Source organism: Numida meleagris, chromosome 16 (genome assembly GCF_002078875.1).
Source record: "Numida meleagris isolate 19003 breed g44 Domestic line chromosome 16, NumMel1.0, whole genome shotgun sequence".
NCBI lineage: Eukaryota > Metazoa > Chordata > Aves > Galliformes > Numididae > Numida > Numida meleagris.
This window is the reverse complement of record NC_034424.1, coordinates 3379016-3401317: the sequence shown is the minus strand read 5'-3', so window position 1 is coordinate 3401317 and position 22302 is coordinate 3379016. Positions and strand designations below refer to the sequence as shown.

The following is a 22302-nucleotide window of genomic DNA, read 5'->3' as shown; positions in this document are numbered from 1 at the left end:
GCACATCAGCGCCCAGAAGGAGGGGACACGCTGCTTCATCACATCTCCTGGGCTGTGCGCTTCTCCCTGCTTTGCTATTTGTTTGAGAATATTTGCAGGGGGAGTCGCTCTCAGGAGGCAGAGGGATGCAGGGACAGCGCTGCTGTCCTTCTCTGAAGGGATGGGGGATTTGAGGAACTCGGTGCTGGCTTTGGCTTTTGTAAAGCCGTCGCTGCTTCTGTCTCTACTTAGAGTTGTGCTGTCAAAAGCGAGAGAAGCAGCAGCTCTGTTGGACGGAAGCTGATTTGGAAAGGGGCTACTTCAAGAAGTTTGGTCTGTGAACAAAGTCAGGAGTCCTCGTTTGACTTTCCGAGTTACTTGTGAGCGCCGGAATCAATGCACACAGAGGAGGTGACTTTTCACTTTGCACTTCGCCATCTCCCTGCCCCAAAGTGGGTGGAAAAAAGAAAGAAACACCAACAAAACCAAGGCAAGAAACAGAAGCAGCAGACATAGGCTGCTAGACAACGTCACTTTGATTTCAGGACATTCCCCCAGGAGCAGCCTCAGCAGAGCGGTGGCAGTGGTGACACACGTGTCCTGCCCCACACAACCCGGGGCAGACAGTGCTGACAGTGACAGCTTCAGCACCATGACACACCACTCCTGGGCTGCTTCCTGCAAGAAAACACTCAAATTCCATCTACTCCATAGGACTGCTTGGGCACTTGCACTGTTTGGTGTGCCCATGTCTCAGATCTCCTCAGGACTGAGCACCTAATAGACTTCTGATGCTGGTATATATTTTTAAATGAGTTTTAAATTCCTGCCCATCATGCTATCCCACTGAGCATCAGTCTGAGAAGCGTATTCCCCTTGGGGAAGTACATCCTCCATGACTGTTCTGCTGAACCATCTGCTGCCTAATGTCTGCCTTGATATGTAATGAAATGCAACTCCGGGAGGGACAGAGTGCATTTGGGACCAAAGGCATCTTGAATATGGGGAGCGCGTTGCTGACAAATAGCACACAAACATTTACACCTTGAAGATTTCTGACAGTGTTTTTGCACTGTGCCCTTCCGAAGGTCATCCGTCTGCCAAAATTAGAAACTTTGTCTCCATGCTGAGGGCACTTAAACTGCACAGGGTGGGTTTGAGACTGAGAAAAAGGCAGAAAGAGGAAAGGGAAAGGAATAAGGGAAAAGGAGAAGGAGGAAAGGAAAAGGGGGAAAAGGAAAGGAAAGAAGAATAAAGGAAAAAAGGGATAGGGAAAAGGGGAAAAAGGAAAGGGAAAAAGAAAAAAGGAAAAAAGGGATAAGGAAAAGGGGAAAAAGGAAAGGGAAAAAGAAAAAAGGAAAAAAGGGATAAGGAAAAGGGGAAAAAGGAAAGGGAAAAAGAAAAAAGGAAAAAAAGGATAGGGAAAAGTGGAAAGGGAAAGGAGAAAGTGAAATGGAAATGGGAAAAGGAAAAAGGAAGTGGGAAAAGGAAGAAGGAAAAAAGGAAAGGAAAAGGGGAAAGATAAAAGGGGAAAGGGAAAAGTATTCCTTCCACTGGAAATAATCTGTCCTCCGAATAATTATGAAGCATGGCAAGTTTTGCACTAAAGCGTACTTGTTTCCCACCATGCAGAAAGAAAAAGGAAAGTACTGACTCTGAGCAGTTTTATCAATTCATTCTTACTGAAGGAAAAGTTTCAGTAACAAGTGTCCCAGGTAGATGAGATGTGGACTCACATCCCAGTAGCCATGACTGGGATCCCACCTGGTTGCAGCTACGTGAAGTGCCTTTAGGTGGTAGCAATTTGGGGACAAGACAAGTGTGTGTCGGTTCTTCTGGAAAGCAACACATGCTACAAAGGCTGCTGCACTCCCAGCCTGGGAGAAGCCATCAAGGGAAGGACACAGTCACCCCACTCTGTGACACGATGCTCGAAGGGCAGGGGAGGGACTGGGTTTGCGTGATGTGTGGGAAGTGTTCAGCAAGAGAGCACTGTGAGAGAACTATAACAAGATAGTTTAAATGCTTCCAAATAAATGGCTCCCAGAGCGAGGCATCTGCTCCTGGCTCTCCCTGCTGAGTTCTTTAAATGCTGGTGGCATTGTTTAGATTTGAAGTCGCTGGGAGTTTTGCAACCACGATGAGTACAGCCTGAGATTTCACCCTTTCTGAGAAGGGACCTGCAATAGCCAGCCTGAGGAGAGCACGAGGGAGGAGGGAAACCGCAGGGCGTGCTGGTGGGGTGCAGGAAGTCAGTTAATGGGGCTGCCTGGGCTGGCTGCAAAGTGGGTTTGTCATGCAGTAATTGCATCCACTTATTTGCTTCCCTTGTGAGTCTTGATAACAGAGCTGCTGCAAAGCAGTGCTGATGTTGAGCCCATGGGAGGTGCAGCTCTTTTCATGAGCAAAGATGACTGTGCAGAGGGAAGGCAGCTCCGGTGCTCGTGATGTTCCCGCACTGCAGTGCTCCATGGCATTTCTGCAGATATTTACAGTTGCACTCCTAGGGAGTCTAATAGTCCCATCTGGAAACATCAGAGCTCAGAGGGGGCTGGAAGTGGTTGTGGCAATTCCGAGCAGCGGGAGATGGGTGTATGGGGCTTCATAAAAACCATCGCAAGGATGTGACACAGGCAGTCCTCAACCCCTATAGCACCAGAAAGGGGGAAAGGACACAGCATGGCTGTGGGAATAGCGCATGAGCATGGAGTGCTGCACTGTGCTTTAGGGCAGAGCTGTGTGCACACCTGCCCTGGTGTCTCCGGGCAGAATGCTCGGGGCAGAGCAGCTCCAGCCAACCTTCATGAGCCCTTCCAAGACTCCAAGACTGGAATTCTCCTCGTTAGCAGGTTTGGGTTTAGGGAACAGGGCTGGAAACCCCCCAGTGAAGCAGTGCATCAGTGGGGCTCACCTGCCTGCTGCTGGTAGGAATGGCAACGCCACAGCCTCTCCACGCTCCTTCTTAAGGTCACGCTGCCCCATTGCTTGAGCTCAGGGTGACCTTTGCTACATCGATCAAGTATTTAACATCCCAGTTAAGCAAAAACATCTCTGTCAGCAGCATCTCCCATCATTTCCAGGAGTCCTTGCATAAGCATACAGCTTTGCATCCTCGTTATGCACAAGTGGGTGCCTCCAGGCACATTTAACACTCTCAACTGCTTAACATCCACCGAGAGCTGCTGCCTGGCTTCCCTCACACCACAACCGGAGCACATCGTGGCCACCGGAAACCACAGGCACACATCACAGCGCAGCCAGGCAAGTTTTGGGCAGCTGGATCCCTCCCTGCTCGCAGCATGCAGACCAAGTCAACTTTGCAGCCCTCCTCTGAGGAGTCAGGATGATCTCATGCAACGTTTGCAAAGTTTTGCTGAGGTGGGTGGAAAAGGGGAAAGCCAGTTTGCCGCAGGACTGACAGCCATCCTAAGACCCGGTTTTGTCACGTGTCGGAGAGGGCTGAGCCCTCGCTGCTGTGCAGAGCACTGTGGAAGCTGTAACCACAGTAGCTCTGTTGGGACGGGTGCACAAACACAGCAGCTGATAAATGGGGCTGCGCCCCGGAGCTGGTGGTCAGCGTGGTTCCCTGTTCTGAGAATCACATTTAGGGTGCTGGTATTTCGGGAGTGCTGCAAAACAGGGCTGAGCTGACAAATTCCACCTCCCCTTTCATCTCTTTATTTTGCTTTGCAATCAGTCTAATCCAGAGGCAAATAAATTATAATTAATAAAAGGAAGGGAGGTGAAGGTGGCCTTTAGTTTTAGGCAAAATATGTGATAGGGAGCACCCTGGTGAGCATGCTTGGGAGCAAGACGAAGGTATGCTTCCCTAAGAGAAAAGTGTTCATTTAGGATAAGAGAGCCAAGCAAAGGGCAGACTCCAAGTAGTCACTGCTCCATCACGTTGCCCACAAAGCCTGCCTTTTCTGGGGCCCCTGCCATGTACTTTCAGGCAGCAAATGAGCCAGGACCCCCAACAGAGGATGGGGCCAGGACGCTTCAGTTTCCCTGTTCAGCCAAGGGTACTTTTAATGTGAGTGCAACAGCATCCGAGAAAGGTTCCTTAGAGGGAAGGACTAAGGACAAATATAATAGAAAAAAAAAGGCAGAAATAGCATTATTATAAGCAAAGCAAAGCAGGCCATGCTATTCTGGGTTGCACCTGCCGAAGTCCTGCATTGCTGAGCTGGACAGGAGCTGGCACCCTTTGTCTGTGCTTGGGATGGGAGCCAGCAGCATCCTTCATAGCAAGAAGGATGGCGTTCCCCAGGTGGGAAGTCAGAGGGATATGGGATTGAGAGCTGGGAAACAGCCTGGTGCTGTGGCCTGCATGGATAGCAGTGTTGCTTCTTGCCTTCCCCATCCAGTGCCAGCAGTGCTGAAGCCAAGCAGGGGCAATGCCCTGGGGAGCAGCCTTCAGAAAGCACCCAGGGCTTGTGGCATGGGCTGTGCTTCTCGATGCAAAATAAAATGAAAGGAAAAAAAAAGAAAAAGTGTCAGCAAATTGGAGGGTCTCCAGGAAAAGGAGATAAAGATGATTAAGGGTTTAGAAGGATTGACCTATGAGGAAAGATTAAAGGAACTAATTATGTACAGCTCAGATAAAGGATGAGTAAAGAGGTGATTTAATAACAGCCTGCAAATACTCAGAAAAGTGTCAACAGTAAGGAAGGGGGAGGAATTATTTAGTCCTTCACTGATGAACAACACGAGATGGAATGAAAGAGGAAGGTTACATGGGACATCAGCACAATGCAGAGAGAAAGAGATTTCTTGAGGGAGCTGCAGGTGAGTCAGGAGCACAAATCCTCTGGAAATGTTCTGGCCTTCCATCCCTGAGTGACCTAAGAAAGCATTTTCAAATGCATTTAGGTGCTTAAAAGTGCAAGGAAGTTCTTTAATAGGATTTCCAGATGCATCTAAGCAGGTTAGGCACCAGATTTCAATGGGAGTCAGGCATCAGTTCCATCAGATGCTTACTTATACCGCTGCACAAAGTAACTTGAAGGTCTGGCTCGAGGACTCATCAGAAATTCGAGGGTTGGAGGAGATTACAGCTGAATCCCACAGTGCTGGAGCAGCATCGAAGAGGGCTGGCTGATGTGCAGGAGGACGTCCTGCTGGAAACCATCTTGCCTTGTCAGGGCGTTGTGCATTGATCTGCACAGTCGATTTGAAAGTCAATGAGATTTAGACTCCCAGGCCCATTAAAATAAAAATTTAAAAATGCCTTTGGCACTTAAGCACCTTGGTCAGTTAGGTAAGTCTTTGATGCAGAGTGGCTGCGGATTATCAGAGTCCAAGGTGAACACAGACACGGGGAAAAGGGCTCCCAAAGCACCATGTTCTCCCTTGTGCTTCACTTGGATGGGTCACCAGGCTCTGAGGAAACGTCCCATAATTCTATGAGCCGCAGTTGAGTCACCTGCTGTTTTCCTGGGAACAGGGGACATCTTTCCCCAGTGAGTGGTGAGAATACTCAACTGCCCTTGCGGATGGAGGAGCAGCGGGAAGACATTAAAGACCAAGCAACACTGCCAATGCAAACTGAAAGTCAAGAGGTTGCCAGGATGAAACTCCCACCAGAGTCTCCAACCATTAAACCTATAGGGAGGAAATGGCAAGTCTGGGCTTTGAAGAGGGTTACTGCTGCAAGCTTTCTTCTCAGTGCCCCATGCAGACATTACCAAGGCTTCAAGACCAAGTTGGTCTCCAGGGAGCTCAGCCAAGAACATCTGGGGCTCTCCGCTGTCACCAGCATGTCCAATGCACTTTGCCCATGGCCATCCACCTGGGCTTACTGCACATGCCTAAAGTAGGCAGCATGAGCTCCCACCATACACCCTGCAGCTCCTTGAAGAGAACTCTAACCCTGCACCACGGATACATTGAGCTCTACATCTCTGCCCCAAGCCCTCAAGCACAAGAATTTGTGAAACGCACTTGATTTCCCACTGTTCCCAGATACACATGCAAATTTCTAAAACAAGAATATAAAAAGTGGAAGCCAAAGTGGAAGCCTACCCGATACCCAGAGGTTGGGCTGTCACAGCTATCACAGCAAGTCTAGATGCCATGTGAAAACTTTGAACGCGGTAATAATAGAAGGCAGAGTGAGAGGAGAGAGGTTGTGACTTGTTTGTGTTATCACCCTGAAGGATTCTTCAGGGCAAATATTCCAGAGACAGTTTTCATTAAACCACAAACTTGGCAATTTAGCCTAAAATATACATGTTTTTTTTTTCAAGTAATTGCTTAAAAAAGGGGAGATCTTTCCAGAGGCCAGTTAACCCTTTCACAGCACTTGAGTCCTCTTGAAATGCTATGAAAGAGGAAAGTTAAATACAAAGATAAATGCATAAATGGCCAGAGTTGCTATGGAAATGTAAGAGGATGGAAATTGAAAGTCAATAGAGGACTAAGTTACTGTTCAATTTTAAAAATAGTCTTTCTATACAGAAACGGAACATTTTTCAAATCTCTGTTGGCCTGTATTATACAAAATGGGAAGTGGTTTTGTCGCTGGGTACATCTATTTACTGCTGCATGTTCAATCTGCAAACTGCATAGTCAGTGGTATACACTAAGTGGGACCTGTTCTCTGCTAATCTCCATCATGGCTACAGAGCCCTGCTGACAAATGCCAGCCATGAAAAGCACAGGTATGTGAGTCAAAGGCGGTGGGATATAGAGACAAATAATTTGCAGAGATCCCAGGTCAGCTTTGTTGACTTTTTTTCCATTTCCCAGGGGAACAAGGCTCATGTGATTGGCAGCTGGCCCACAAGCACCACATAACAGCTCCCTAAACCTGCTGGTCTGCAGTGAGGGCTGGCAGAAGAATACAGGTCTCAGAGGAATGAAGTTCTAACAGACTTTATAAAGAAAGATATACCCAAATTAACACTTCTTCCCTTCATCTTCCACTTCCCAGCACGCTCCTGGGCCGTGATATGGGCTCACCCACTCTAGCTGATGCCAGTTCTCCCACATGGGAGCCCACCATAGGAAGCCAGGCTTCCTGTCCCATTGCTTGCAAGACGACCTGCTTTATTAAGACAAATGTAATCCACTTCTCTGGTTGCATTCCGAAAAAGGAGAGAATTATGTTTGAACAGCATAAAGCCCTGTCCATGAGCAGCATACCAAGAGCTTTGATTCAGACTGCCTGTACGTGTCTTCTCTCCATTGCCAGGTGCTGCCAGGGCTTGGTGGTAGACTTTATTCACCTACAAAGCATCCCAAATTCAAGATCACCACATCTCTCATCCCCAGGGCACGGCTCTTTGAGCCTCGCTGCCTTCTGTGCCTGTTTGCTGTGGCATCCTTCTTCTTTCTGCACACGAGTTCCCTACAGCTGGAGGCATCTCACTGACTTTAGCACAGCGAACCCAAAAAAAGACACACAAGTTGTTGAAATTCAGCTTTGCAGGCGGAGAGCTGGCACGAGATTCAGCCTTGGCAAAACAATCCTGACGCTTCCTTTTTAAGCCACGTTCCCCAAGTCTAGCTCCATTCCTACATGGGGTTTGAAAGCAATCCGTGGCACCAGCAGGATTCTCACCAGCCCTATCTCCCAGCCCGACAGAAACAGGCCTTTAAAAATAGTTCCGTGCTGCTGGGTGGGATTTTCCTCTGCAGGTGCTGCGCAATACGGAGCGAGATGAGATTCTAATCATAGCTCCCTCGCAGAGGGAAGGGTTCAGAGTTGAGCCTCATTTTCACAGCAATATCGCTCCGTTCTCTGGGTGTCAGGGGAGCACATATTGCTGTCACTTCCCCATGCTGTGTTTGGGTATCAGATGCAAAGAGTGGCAACGACGCACGCAGCTTCCCCTCTTTTCACACCGCAGCCCCACCCAGGGCGGCTAAAAATTCCCCACGCTGCAAAACAATAGGTTTTCCCCCAAATTAGTCAGAACCAGCACGTATCACTGCGCACCCAGTTGCCACCAGCCCGCTGGAGGTGCGCACCCTTCTTGGCTCCATCGCTGGCGTGCCAGCAGCTGAACACGGCTCCTGCCAGCTCCCTTCACTGCAGAGCCAACAGCCCCTGGGAGGAGGAGAGCTCAGCATCTGCATCCCCTCGGCAGAGCAGCCGGGCTGCCTCCAGGCGTGGGGGAATTCTGACAAGGTCTCTCAACCTGATCCAGCCGACGTGTCCACCATCTGCTGAGCGCAGTGCAGCTGGGAACCGCGTCACCAGCACGCAGCACAGACAATGGCATTTTCTCCTTTTATTTTCCTCTTTATCTGGCACCATCTCTGCTGAGCTATGCTCACTGCTTGGTGCCAGCTCATACAATTTGGGCTGTGGTAACCCTGCCTTCCCTATTTCTCCATTGCTGTGCTTTCAGAAGTTTGAGTCTGGCCATGCACAGTAACCTCAAGGTGCACATGGCATCCCCTAGGCATTCAAGACCAGGCTGGATGTGGCTCTGGGCAGCCTGGTCAAGTGGTTGGCAACCCTGCCCACAGCAGGGGGGTTGAAACTCGATGATCTTTGAGGTCCTTCTCAACCCAGACCATTCTATGATTCTATGATCTATGGTTGAAGAATATTTCCTAATGGAGGTCCAAGCCAGAACCCCACTCCAAGGACTGTACCTGCCACAGTCTTGGGGGAACTGCAAGAAGGGATGTACTTCTGGCACAGCATTCACCCCCATTGGCTGCTATGCCTATTGTTCCTTCCTCTTTGATGTACAGAGGCCTTCTATGCCCCAGACTTTATGAGGATGTTTCATTTTTAGCCTTTTCCAGCATTATTAAAGCAACTACACTCTATGTTTCGCTTTAAGGACGTGGAATAAGGCAGCAGGAACTAGTTTGGATTAGAGCATACTTACACTGATCCTGCAGCCTGGCATCACCTGGGTAGGGAGGCACTGGCACGGGCTGCTCAGAGAGGTGGAGGATGTCCCATCCCTGCAGACACCCAAGGTCGGGCAGGACGGGGCTCTGAGTACTGACGGAGCTGTGGCTGTCCCTGATCATTGCAGGGAGTTGGACCCCATGGCCTTTAAGGGTCCCTTCCAACTCAGACGATTCTGTGATCACCCAGGGAAGGATGTGGGTATCTCAGGCCTGACCTAGAGAAGGATGGGAGCATTTGGGATCCATGCCCATCCAGCTGGGTACCCAGCCTGGAGCATCACCCCAGACAGCACTTGCCCTGGCAAATTTGCCCAGGTGCATCTGTGCCTGCAGGACCCCGCAGATCGAAATCATGGGAGCAGAAGTGATATTCATCACATGGACTCAAGCAGTCACAGCTTCATCACAGCACACACAGATTAGCACTGCCCTCCATCTCATGCCACCCACAATTTACCCCAAACCAGCAAACCACAGACAACAGCGAAGTCACAGCAGTGTGACCAAGGAGCTGTGACCTACTCTTAGATCCACACCTCCACATACACAGATGTTTAATCAGATGCATGACAGTGCTGGCAAATCCTGTCTCAGAGCTGTTCTGTGGTTACCAGCAGCGAAGCTATTAAGCCCCTTTTGCAGCCCCATATGCATTCACTTCGTGCATTTAATCCTGACAGCCCTAGTAAATTCTTCCTGAAAATAAAAGTAAGCCCTTATTCCCCCCCCCCTCCCCGAGCTACCTCTTCTTGTTAAATGTCATTAAAAGCAGAACCCACAATAACATCACTCCTCGCTGAAGGTTGAAACCACCTTGACTGCAATCCTGGTGTGGCACTGGATACAAAAAATAAAGCAGAAAAGCAGATACTTCCTTCCACTTCTCTGTCAGCTCCACTTTGCATCAAAATCTCCTTTGTATGTCACACAGTTATTAAAGTTGTGGATTGTGGCTTGCAGTGTGCGCGTGTGAATGTGAGTGTGTCTTGGAAACTGGGTCACCCGGAGAGCTCTGTGAAAACTCGGCCCTGACAAAGCGGGCTGGCGAGGCTCAAAGATACCCCTTGTAATGTTTTCCTGCCTCCCGTCATGCTTTGAAAGGAGCAAATAATACTACTTTCTGCTGTATCCTTGTATCTTTTATTCAGCAGTTTCCTGAAGGTAAATAACCTCCGGCAGGCAAATCTAAGAGGATGCTCCTATCTCATTTGCTGTCTCCTCGCACCGAAATCATGATATGTTTTGCTTTCATGAGGCTTTTTATAAAACATTCCCTTTTTCCACGAGAAGCAGCTATCACAGAGGGCAATCAGCTCCCCAGGCGTGGCTCTGGCTCCATCCCACCGTCTCATCCTTCTGTACCCTGAAGCCCCAGGAGGGCACCAACCTGCAGGGATGGGAAAAGCAAGGAGCAGAGGAACTTGGCCACGGGGCAGCTGCAGGAGGAGTGCAGGAGCTCCAGCCCAAACCCCCGCCACGCACCGAGCTGCAGACATGGGCACAACTCTGCTGCCTGCTCCCTTCTCCCATTAAGGGCTCTCCAGCCACGCAGCCGCTCACCAGCACGACGTGGGTGACCTGGCACAGTGGGCATGAAGGGGATGGCTTGATGGATGGACTAGATGATCACGTGCTTTGCTGCCATCTGTCTCAATTCCCAACCTGGGCTGGGACAACTGGCAAGGGAATTGCTTCTCCCCCACCCTGCTCAGTCGCTCTCAGGCTCAGGCAGCGTGCATGGGTTGGCATCACTTACTTGATACGTTCTGCAAAAGGCACTTAGTGAAACTCATTCTGGGGATCTGTGTTTTTTCACAGCCCACGCACACGTGCGGTACAGTCAGGCGATGGTTTAACATTCGGAGGGTCGGGGTGAGCGCTGTCGTGGAATTGAGATTTCCATTTTGTTAAGAGTTCCCAGCGTGGCACAAAACTGGGGGGGGAAAAAAAAAATCACAAGTCTTTCTACAAAAGCAAATACGTGGTCTTTAATTTGGGTAGGTGGAAACATTTGTGCTTCTTCTTTTGTTGTGGAGGGCTGGGCAGGTTGTATCAACTGAAAGATATTTCAAAATGAAAAGCTATGGTGAAAAACATCAGGCTGAGACTAAATTGGCATTTAAAAAAAAGATGTTGTGAAGCAACTGAACTTTTTTTTTTTAACCTTTTTTTCCAATCTCTCCAAAACACAGTTAAAATTGTTGTTTCCATGGGAAGTATCTGCTCCAAGATGACAGCCCCATGCGATATGGAGCCAGAAACCCTGCTATGACTATTTCTGTTCCGTAGATTCTCTGCGCTACCTCATTAAATTACATAAACCACCTACAAAATAGCATCTCCCAAAGGACAAACACTCTTCCTGAAAAGTTTCAACCTGTTCCTGTCAAACACCATTCAGCCCAGAGAGAGCAGCTGCTTTCCTCGTTGCACTGTTACATCTGACACCAGAAGTCTGTGCTAAAATCTGGGGAGGCCGAGGGAGCCCTCGTGCAGTGCTGCTCCCACTGCAGCCCAGATCCAGGCAGCAGAAATGCCCATGGCTCTTTTGATTTCTAACAGAATGCTTGTGCATGGAGACCACAAACACAATCATGCTAACGAGGGCTTGCTCTGTTCAGAGCCCTCACGGCAAGCTTACATCTTAGCGATGATGCTGGCACATCACAATGGCCTTCCCCCGAGACACTGATCTCTGCAATGCAAGCAAGACCAGAGCTCCATATATACTGGTGCTTGGCATGGGTCAAATTAAGCACATAGTGAAAGCAGAGCACATCCCTGTTACAGATGAGATGAAATTATCTTGGCTGCTACAGCCCTTTGGAGCTTCATCTCCATCTGCTTTTATGACCTAGGCCACAGTTGCTTTAATAACTGGAACATGCTTGGCTATTTACGTGAGAGATGAATACAGATCTGTTCATTTATTCACCCACATGAATAAATAATAATAGCAAAGCTACCTGCTGCACACTCAACACTGACCAACAAAAACTCATGCCAGCTGTAGCGCAATGGAAAGTGCAGCAACGACAGCAGAGCAGCAAGGTCCTAGGCTGCACCAGGTGAGGACTTGCTGAAATACAACAGCCATGGACACAGAAATAAAAGAAAGAAGCTGCTTGCCTTTAGAAGGCTGCAGGTACACAGGGACCTCCAGCAAAATACTCTTGCCTCCCCCTGCCAACCCTTAAATGAGGTCTGGGAAGGGGTGGATCCTTGCTCCCTCCCTTCCAGTCTCTCAGGTGCATTGCATGCACCTCCCCTGGGTTGGCCCTGCCTTCCCACCAGGTGCTCCATCACTGCTTCAAGCCGTGACTTAGCATTTCTGCTACACCAACACATCTGGAGACATGAGAATGTTCAGTCCTCCTTTGGAGATTTGCTTCCAATAACAAGAGCAAATATACGTGTGTGTGAGCCACAATACTTTTCCTTTGACCCAGTACTGTCTTGGTTTGAGAGGACGATTTGCCTTTATTTTTGGGGGAAAAGAAAGTTGTTCTGGGAAAAGAGGAGTTGTCCTCTTTTCCCAGGTAACAGGAATGGTGTTGGCTGGGCTCACAGAGGATGAGCCTCATCCATTTCCCTTGTTTTCTGAACAAGGGTCTCCGCTCCAGTCTCTGCCTCACCATCTCTCCCCTCTCACCCTTTCCAGAAGCCGTGATGACTTTTATTCTTTCCCTTGGGCAGCAAGAAAGCCCAGGGCAATTCATGTATCTGCCTCTGCTGTGGAGGCTCCAAGCATATTTGAAGAGGACGAGGATGCCAAGTGACTGCCTTCTGCTCACCCTGTGCGGGTGGGAGCCTCCTCTCAGCATCGCCCCTGCTCTCCTCCTGGAGTTGCTTTGATATTCAACAAACCATTGCTTTTTAAACAATACTGGCCTAAAGCCTTATTGTGATGCTCAGAACCACTTGCAGGCTTTCTGAAACCCATTATTACAATTACAATCAAGAATCATAGGATGCCATACTCCGTGCCAGAAATATGAACGCACTGAACCGTTTGCAGAAGAGACACAAAGAGGGATGGAGAAATGCTGCTTCCACACTGCTCAACTCAGGAGCAGTAACTCTTACCCCACTACATCTTTCCTCATTCTTTTGCTAATGTAACTTGTAACTGATGAGATCCAGGCTAGTATTTGCTTTGTCCTCTGCGCTCTCCTGTAGCCTTGGTGCAAGGAATCTAGAGCTAGACCCGTGTCTTAGCACTGCCTCCCACAGCCCACCCCCATCCCCTGCCCTGGGTGAGGATCTGGGGGTGCTGTGAGGCGCAGAGCTCAGGGCACATCGGCCAAGGCAGAGGTGAGGAGCGTTGCACTTCAGAACTGACTGCAGCAATACTCAACAGCTACAAAACAAACCATCCGGGCAAGCAAACGCAGCATCCAGCTTGGTTTTATTAAAGCTTTGTCTCATGGGTCACAAAAAGACCTTAGAGAGGGCTGTGAGGTTTTTGTTAGTGTTATCCCAATACAATACTGACAGAACACACAGAGAGGGGACTGTGGTGCAGCTTTTTCCAGCACGAGCCCTGAAGTTAGCTTTCCCTCTTTTGCAAATGATGTCTGAAGTCAATCTCGTCTATCGCCAGCTTCCACGGAGATGTTGCTATCTGGTGCTTAGAAAAGTGAGATGGATCGGGCCCTTTCTTCTGAGAAAATGTCAGATCTGATTCAGCACTCAACTGCTTCTGTTTTGCCTCTGTAGAACGGCATTGATTATAGAGGGATTTGCAAGTTTAAGACTAGACTAATTCAGTGATTAATCCCAACCAAAGCCTTCCGTAAATAGAGAGCAATACTCCAGCAGTATTCAATATCCAACACATCAATGAATTGCTGTGTACTATGATTCAATGGCATTAAACTTTCCCTCCTTTTATTCACGGTAGTGATGGGATACATTTAGTTTAGCTAACCCGGACTTTTCTCCTCTTTCTCCTGTATAAACAAGAGTTTCAGGTCATGAAAGTATCTGAGGGTTTCAATATTTGGTCTTAGTCTGAATTAAATTGAAATAAACATTTTGGGGAAATTTCCAACCAATGACAATCTCCCCACACACTGGTGATGAAACTGTTCAGCTTCACCAAGTAGCTGCCAGGGAGTGCAGGGCTGCCCATTTTCCTCTGTAGGGTTTTTCCCCCAAGTCATGGTTCCTAGGGAGGCTCACCCAATATTTTCAAGTCCTAAATCTTGTTTCTTTTCCTACCATGTTTAGAGTTTAGAGCCAATAGTCCTGTACCTTCACTCTCCCTTGGAAACCCTGGGGTCTACTCAAAGTGGCAGGCTGAAATCCCCCTGAGCAAATGGCTCCTGGGCCCAAACTGAGTTTCAGAGACAGACAAATGGTAGTAAGAACAGCCCATCCATTCTCATATCTATTCGCTGACCCCCAGATCTGCGTGGATTGCTGGACCAGCTGCAGCTGACGGCTACAGACAATCACAAAGCTCAGGCATCTGCAGTTTTTCTATGTGTTGCCACTCCTTATTTTGAAAGCTGCCTGGAGGAAAGGCAATCATCAAAGTAGGTGTTTCTGTAGTGCTTTTACTTTGCCTCTATCCACTTCCTCCAACTCTAAATAGCCACAGAAGAACCAGCTTCCGAGCACCAACCATCAGCCAAGGCCAGGATGGGAGACAGGAAAGAAATGATGTTTCTTTCTCTTTACATGAGTTTTATCTCTTCATGATTCCATTTTTTACCTTCTAGTAGGACTGCTGTCAGCTGCCTCCAGAAGATATGCCTACTTATTTCCTTGTCTTTCCACTCCAGGTAAGTGTTCCTCCTCAGATATCGGGACAGTCCTAGCCTCTGCCTCAGCAAGGTCTTATCCACTTCCCCTAGTATGATCATGATGATTCCAGCCTTCCCTTCAACAAGCTGCCAGGACTGAGCAATGTCAAACTCAAAGCTACACCATTTGCTTTCCAGAAAGTCAGCTGAGATGACTGCAATGACATTTCTGCTACTCAGAAAACCTTCTTGGATTATATTAGTAACAATGGGTACCCCTGGTAAAAAATCTCTGTAGTAAAGACAAAGCTGGAAGGGAGGTTTTCCTCCTTCCAAGGGTTCCACCAGCTCTTTCATCACCCATTCTTGATCTTTGCTGGAGTGGATAACAAAGGCATCATAGGTGTCTCCCCTTTCTGCAGAGTGTTTGCACCCACTGAGCAGCACCAACGAGTAGTATAGCTGGAAGTAGTACTTATAAATGAGGAACAGAAACACTCCGGCAGCAAGTAACACAGTCACTGAGCATGCCACTGTGGTTGGGTTGGGATGGCAAGAGGACATATCAAAGTTTGACAGGCTCACGTTCTTCACATACGCAGGTGTGTGGCATATCATTGAATGCTTGTTCTGCAGTAGATCCTGCTTTTCCTTGACCCATTTCAGAAAGTTCAGGTGTATGCAAGAGCATTCAAACAAGTTGTGAGAAATGTCTAGCCAGACCAGACTGTCAGGCAGGATTTCCAGGGCTGAGTCCGACAGGGCACTCAGCTGGTTGCTGCTGAAATCCAGGGCTGTGAGGGCTTGGAGTGGCTTGTAGGTTACAGGATCAAAAGTCAATAGCTTGTTGTTGCTGATGATTAGCTCTTTTAGTTCAGAGAGAGCGTTAAAACAATTTTGGTCTACCCATACTAATTTGCAACTTGAAATATCCAAGGTGCGGAGGCGTCTTACGTTTTCAAAGTTGTTGGCCAGTGTATTGTTCTCAAAGGAGTTGCCTGCCATCTTGAGCACTTGCAAAGAGTCCAAGCCACGGAAGATATGATGGGATATAACATGAGTTTTGGTATAGGAGATATCAAGGTAAATGAGTTTCTGAAGGAGTAGAAAGAAGGGGTAGGTGCCATGATAAATTATCTTTGTGTGTTGAAGGTCCAAGTATAGCAGATTTCTCAGGTTAGCGAAATCTCCAGTCAAACTGATGTCAGAATTGAAGCTTAGGTTCAAGTGTTTCAAATTTGGAGACCCTGGAAACTTCGGGGAACAGCAGGTACGGAAGGAGAGACGATTCTCACTCAAATCTACGACCTCCAGGTAAGTTAGACTCCCAAAGTCTTGCTCGAAGCTATTTAGGTCTTTGCTCTTGGTAATACGAAGCACTCTCAACTCCGTAAAAAGAGACAGCTTCTCAGCAGGCACTTCCTGAAACTTACATTTCTTCCATTCCAGACGTTTCACTTGAGAAAACATAGGAACCTCTGACAATATTTCAAGACTAAGGTCCACCAACCGAATAGTGGAGACATTGCCTATGCAGTCAAAGAGAGTGTCTGTGTCATTCTCAAATTCTCTGAAACACATTAGGACAAACTCCTGCATCCGTACCTGACACAGTCCACTCAAAAGTCCATTCTGAAATTCTGTCATTTTCTGAATGTTAGTGAATTCCCCAACTATTAGTCTGTTGACCTGTAAACCTGCCAGGCCCTGAAGAGAAGAGTGCATCACGTCGGGGTTCTCAAAAGAGGATCTCAGAACAAGTTCAGCAAGGTGAATCTTTGCAAAGGATCCTGACTGGATGTACTTTATATTGTTCAGAGAAAGTACCAACGTGAGGTTGAGCCTGTTTGTTTCCCTCAGGACATCAAGGTCTCCTTTGGAGATGTATGTAATATTATTGGAGGAAAAGCTCAGGTGCCTGAGAGAGGTCAGGTTGGCAAAATACTTAGGAAGCTTCAACGAAGCAATGTTGTTATGGCCCAGGTTCAGCTCCTGCAGGGTATACAAGTGTCCGATGGGTAGGCCAGACAGAGAGGATATGCTGGTTTCCACCAATACTAGTTTTTTCAGCGACGTTAAACCATCGAAGGCTGCTAGACCCAGGTGCTGGAGGGAATTGGCAGTTAAAATTAAGGTGGAAAGGTTATGAAGATCCACAAATGAGTTATCTTCTATTGTGTGGATGTGGCACCTGTTGAGCAGGAAAAGAGGATAAACGTGGATGAAACACTGTCCCTTTCAGCCCCTGTTTGCTAACACTACTGCACTAAGTACTAATGTAAAGTTATCAGGCTCAGCATCACTCTGGGGTTTGGTTTGGCTTTACTGCACTGACCAGGACCTCTGAACCCAACCCCTCAAAGGTGAACACGTTCATTTCCCAGGAAGGGGAACCATTAACAAGACAAAAAGAACCACATAATAACAGGAGACCTTCTCTCGCCCCTTCCTCCTTCCCTATATCTGAAGTTCAATGGCAAAGCAAGAGACCCGGAGCCATGGTGAAGGTCAAAACTCATGCAGGCAGAAGGACAGATGAGAAGACCCAAAATCTGAGACCCAAATCTATTCTGCAATGAACTCGTGAGCCTTACAGCCAACCTGCTCTGCCACTCGGTCACTTCAGAGCTGTAACTGTCATGGGACGGAGTGACATTGAAAAATTTACACAGAGGAACTGTTGTCTCAAGTCAATGAAAACGATATATCAACTCAAATTTGCTAATAGGCCTCCCCCGTCTCCTCCCCCAGACATGTGAGTAGAAAGGAAAAGAGGATACGTTGATATTTTAAAACAACCTTTTAAAAAATTAATGTTCCTTCGTTTTTATTCTTCATTTTCCCTGCGATGAGAAAAACAGCCCACCCAGCGTGTTCCACTTCGGAGTTTTTGTAACAGTGAAAAGTCTGACATTTTTCTTGTTTAGAGAGAAGTAAAACATCTTCCTTCCTCCTCCTCACATCCCACCCTACAAGATCAGGCTGACAGGCTCAGCTCTGGGCAATGTGCACTCAGTAACTGGACTGAAAGCTGCACGTCATTGCCACGGGCGTGTGCAGAGAGACAGAGGGATCAAGGCAAGAGTGAAACAGGAAACAGCCAAGAGCCACCAGACTCCAAAATAAGGAACTGGTGAGGCCCAGATGGTGAAGACAAACTAGTAACCACGTACAAAGCTTCATTACCTTGAAAGATCCAGAAGCTGCAGTTCAGGTACTGCTGCAAAATAATTTGAGCTCAGTGATTTCAGATTGCTGAAACTGAGGTCCAAGTCCAGGGTGGTGTTTGGGATTTCAGCAGGAGCTCCGGAGACATTCCATTCCGTGCACCTGAAGGCTTTGCCGGGGATGACCTGTGGCAGATCTCAGTCAGCATCCTCTCTCCACCAAATGTCAGGAAATCATACAGTTATACAGGAAAGCGGGAGCAGAGCCTTGTAGCTCGTTTCTAAATGAACCTTGTAGCTCATTTCTAAATGAGCTGCCCCGAGCTTCAGGAAATAAGCTCATATATCCCGAGCACCTGTCCCACTTCTAATAGGACCAGTCCTACTCCCCAGCAAGAGCTACATTTCTTGTTGATTGAACAGGGCAGTGCTCCCTGGGGCTAAGGGTGACCCAGCAGCAACCTCTGAGAGAGCAAAACAAACACGCAGGGATGCGTGCTGTGCCCAGGACCAGCTCTCAGCTTGGTGACATTGCAGACAAGCATGCAGATCTAACAGAAATTTCTGAAAGTGGCAAGTGAAGTTTGTAACAGGCACTGATCGGTGCCACGTGCTTGGGATAGTGGTGAAATCACTGTACTGTACCAATCAGGCAATAATAGCATAATTTGCAGATTCTTTAGGCAGGGCTTGGATCTCTTCCTGAAGGGAACAGAATCATAGAATCGTTTGAGTTGGAAGGGACCCTTAGAGGCCATGGGGTCCCACTCCCTGCAATGAGCAGGGACACCCACAGCTCCATCAGTGCTCAGAGCCCATCCCCTGACCTTGGGTGTCTGCAGGGATGGGGCACCACCCCCCCTCTGGGCAACCTGTGCCAATGCCTCACCGCCCTTATGGCAATATAATCTGTTCGTTTAACTGTAGCGTAGCAACATCATAGGTACAGAAAGCTCACAATAAGGGATGGTTAAAGCTGCTTGTTCTGGTTCTCAGGTGCATCCGAGACCAGTGTTTACTTGAAATATTTCAATCGCCTTGGTAACAGCCTTGGGAGAAAGATGAGCTTTCCCAGGAAAACTAACACACAACAGTTTCGACGCGCAAATCTCTCAAGCAGAAGAGAAAGTTGCACCAGAGAAGCGAAAGGATTTTGTGCTCGTTCAGAGATCACATACCTCCAGGCAGGGACTGAGGATGCAGCCCGCCAGCAGGGACAGCACCAGCAGCAGCCGCAGCAGCACCCCAAGAGTCTGCGTGGTGGGAGCTGCTCTCCTGGGCATCTTCAGGAGCAAGCACCATGGGTGGCACTCAGGGACGCGGAGCAAGGGACCCCTCAGAGCTCTGCATGCTGCCCTTCACCACGCCTGCTTCATCACCACGGGGTGCAGAGGGCAGGAAGGGAAGTGAAAGCGGTGGCTGCCCGGTTTCTAGACACGCTTGCAGTGAATTGCTCTTCTAGCAGGGCTGTGCCTGAAAATAAGGAGAAAAAGGAAGCAACGAAATGTAGGGGGTTGTATCAGTGGGACGTCACTTGATTGCCTCAGATCAGGTCAGGCTAAATTGGTGAAAAAAGGGAAACTTTCGTGAAACTCTGTTTCCAGAAGGACAGATTACACATCCCATGACATGAACACATGCTCCAGCACCGTCCCAGGACCGGGCTGCCCAGGGCCAGCTGGGCTCTGTGTGCGAAGCCTTGCTACAAAATTGAGTTTGGGAAGGGCTGTCTCAATGCCGTCCTTAGCTCACAGCGCAGACACAGCTGTTGTTTCTGGAGGAGACGTTTGCAATATTAATTTAATTCAGCTGTGAGCTTTCTAACAAAGCTCCTTGCCGTCATTTACCTTGATAAATGGTAGTGCTTCATTGTATCTACTCATGTGTTTCTGGCGATAACTAAGAGTTGTTACTGAGGATCTAGCTGTAGGGCTGGGGAATATTACTAACGCAGAAAAGTGGCAAGAATGGGAAATGAGGACAGGATATGAGTCTAGAATTAGATAGAATAGGGAGTGGCGAATCATGAATGTCTGTGAAAACTGATAGTAAATATAAGCTGGTACACCAGGGGAGTGAGAAATACACTTAGAGAAATAAAATCTCAGGGAGAGGAGATGGACATGGGACTTCTTTGGCAAGGTCAGTACAGGGCCACTGAGGGATGAGGAAATCCTAAAATAGCAGATGATCCTTGTGATAAAAAACACGTGGCAGCACAATGGGAGCTAAAAGGGACGCCCTGATATGCAGCCAGATAGCGCCCATTAAGCCAGCAGACAAAAAGTTTGTGGAAATTGGGCAAGTTCAACAAAATCCCTGTTCTGAAAAGCCTCTAGTGATTGCAGGTATTTCCTTTTACAGATGGAATCAAAAGTGAATGGAAACAATTGCTGACTGCTTCTGTGCCTGGATTAAGGAAATTGGCAGAGCATCGTGTGTCTGCAGAGAGGACAAATGAGTGTGTCCTTTAGTATTCAATATGCAGAATGAAGCAATCCACATTTAATTTTTATCTAAAGCTGAGATGAGCCTGAAGTATGCTCTAGACATTAACATTTCAATGGAGACTCACTGAAGATGCTGGAGAGCTTGGGAGCATCACGAAATCCATCCAACAGCCACGCTTAGGGGTCAAGTGGAAAGCACAATGTGAAGGACGTTCAAGAAACGTGCCACTTCTGTCACAGGGGACAGTTTCACAATGCATACCATCAATGGTTCAAGAACAAAGCATACAGAAATTGCAAGGAGTGGGGCTCAAGCAGAAAACACACCAGCTAGCAAATCAAACCCAGCCACCAGTTTAGAAAGTCAATGCCAGTTAACTTCATATTCTTCAGCTTGCATACAATGTGCAGCGACTGTAGAAAGCAGAATGCCTCTGTAATTTCCTCTTTCAGTTCACAAGAAACAAAAGTATTATTTGGAATCCTTTAAAGTGACAAGAATAACATCTAAAATAAAACACGATTCACTGCACTGGCAATTTTCTGGTAGGATCATCAAAGATCTCTTAGGAAGGAGGTGTGACAGAAAATCTCAGTGTTTCTAAAAACGCTTGCCAGGGTAAAAACTTTGTTCTTCTGATTATTATAATATAAGTAACACAGCAGCAGGCAGTGTAAACGCAATCTCTGTCATCTGAAGGAAGATGTTACTCAGTATAAGATGGCCACAGTATAGTTGGACCAACAAAATACATTGCACTTCAAGTTAGTTAGACAGCTACTGAGACCTTGAGGTTCAGCTGAGACATGGTCCTTCCTTATACACAGCAACTGAGTCATGTGGCTGAGACGGAGAGGTTGTCTGAGTGGATAGAAAAAGCAAAAGGAAACATCTCAAATCCAAACTGTTGCTTTTCACCAGCTATTTTCTGGGAAAAGAAAAGAAAACAACAGCAATTTATCTAAATCACAATGAAAAATAATTAAAAAAAAAAATCTGAAAATGGCTCCGTAAGATCCCTTTGCTGAGAATATCAGCAACGCATTGCTTCCTGGAAGCGGTGAGTCAGTGCCTCTCGCAGCCATCTCTGGCTGACCTGGCAGGACCTGGATAGAGGCAGCGCTGACCCCTGCCCTGTGCTGAGGCTGGAGAAGGGGCTGAGGACTGGTGTCATAGAAAGGGTCCGCACTGCAGTGCTTGTGTGCCCGCAGCCCGCACCTGCGATGCTTCCCCCTGTGAGATGGGTGTGATGGAAGGTCAGCCTGAATGACCCCCTGCCTTTGCTTCTGCTTCTTGTACCTCTGAAGAAGAGAACTGTGTTCACATTGGAAGAGTAACTCTGGTTTTAGTTTGGGGTTTTAGAAAAATTGGCCACTCTCCGTCCGAGCAATGCTTGATCCTAGTTACAGATTATTTAACTGCTAGGCTCAAAGCAAGGGGCATCAGTGGTGCAGACTGCTTGCTGTGCCTGTGCCTGTAAGTGGCAGGTAAGGACGTGGAGGAAGGATCAGAGACAGTCTGAGCAGGCTGTGTAGCACAGACCAAGCCCTGGACAACTGCAAATGGGGCCACCCAAAGCAAAGCACGATCCAGTGTAGCTAGGGACTTTCCCATTGTGGAAAAGGACAGGTGTGGGCATACAGAAGGGAAAGAAGCAAACCAAAAACTAGTGTCCAACTTCGTTTGATTGAAAGCAGCTGAGCCTACATTGAAGTAGGTAATGTGTGTCATCAGATGGGCTATTCCCCAAAGCCAAGGTCATATGAATACCCCAGATCTACTCAAAAGCTATTAGGGAAGAACTGTGTCAGGTAACCAGGGACAAATAGATGACTAAAGGAAGTGATTAATCAGTGTCAAGGCAGTCACTATCTGTGGCAGGTACTCCATATGGACTATGTCAGGTCATTTAGGAGCCCTACATTTTACACAAGTCAATGTTCAGTCGAAATGGTTGGAAGGATTTCACACAGATGCTGGAGGCATGCAGACTCACCTGCCAAGTGCAGCCAGGCAGCGATGACAGTGGCCGGGAGCTCCCTTGTCCCTTGGGGAGAGGCAGGCTGGCACCACACAGC

The 22302-nt window shown here is 47.8% G+C and overlaps 1 protein-coding gene across 1 annotated transcript; it reads right to left on the bottom strand.

The window, feature by feature from the left end:
* TLR4 (toll like receptor 4) lies at positions 13248-19274 on the bottom strand. The gene is made up of 3 exons (XM_021414061.1): positions 18952-19274; positions 17793-17959; positions 13248-16797 (listed from the first exon to the last, which is right to left on the bottom strand). The coding sequence occupies exons 1-3, from the start codon at positions 19054-19056 to the stop codon at positions 14538-14540; spliced, it is 2532 nt and encodes an 843-aa protein (XP_021269736.1). The 5' UTR covers positions 19057-19274; the 3' UTR covers positions 13248-14537.

Excerpts from the sequence above, each read along its gene's own strand:
- TLR4 (XM_021414061.1), bottom strand. The coding sequence starts at position 19,056 with ATGCCCAGGAGAGCAGCTCCCACCACGCAGACTCTTGGGGTGCTGCTG. Across the intron at positions 17,960-18,951 it reads TCCTCAGTCCCTGCCTGGAG|GTCATCCCCGGCAAAGCCTT; the intron begins GTATGTGATCTC and ends GATCTGCCACAG. Across the intron at positions 16,798-17,792 it reads CAGCTTCTGGATCTTTCAAG|GTGCCACATCCACACAATAG; the intron begins GTAATGAAGCTT and ends CCTGCTCAACAG.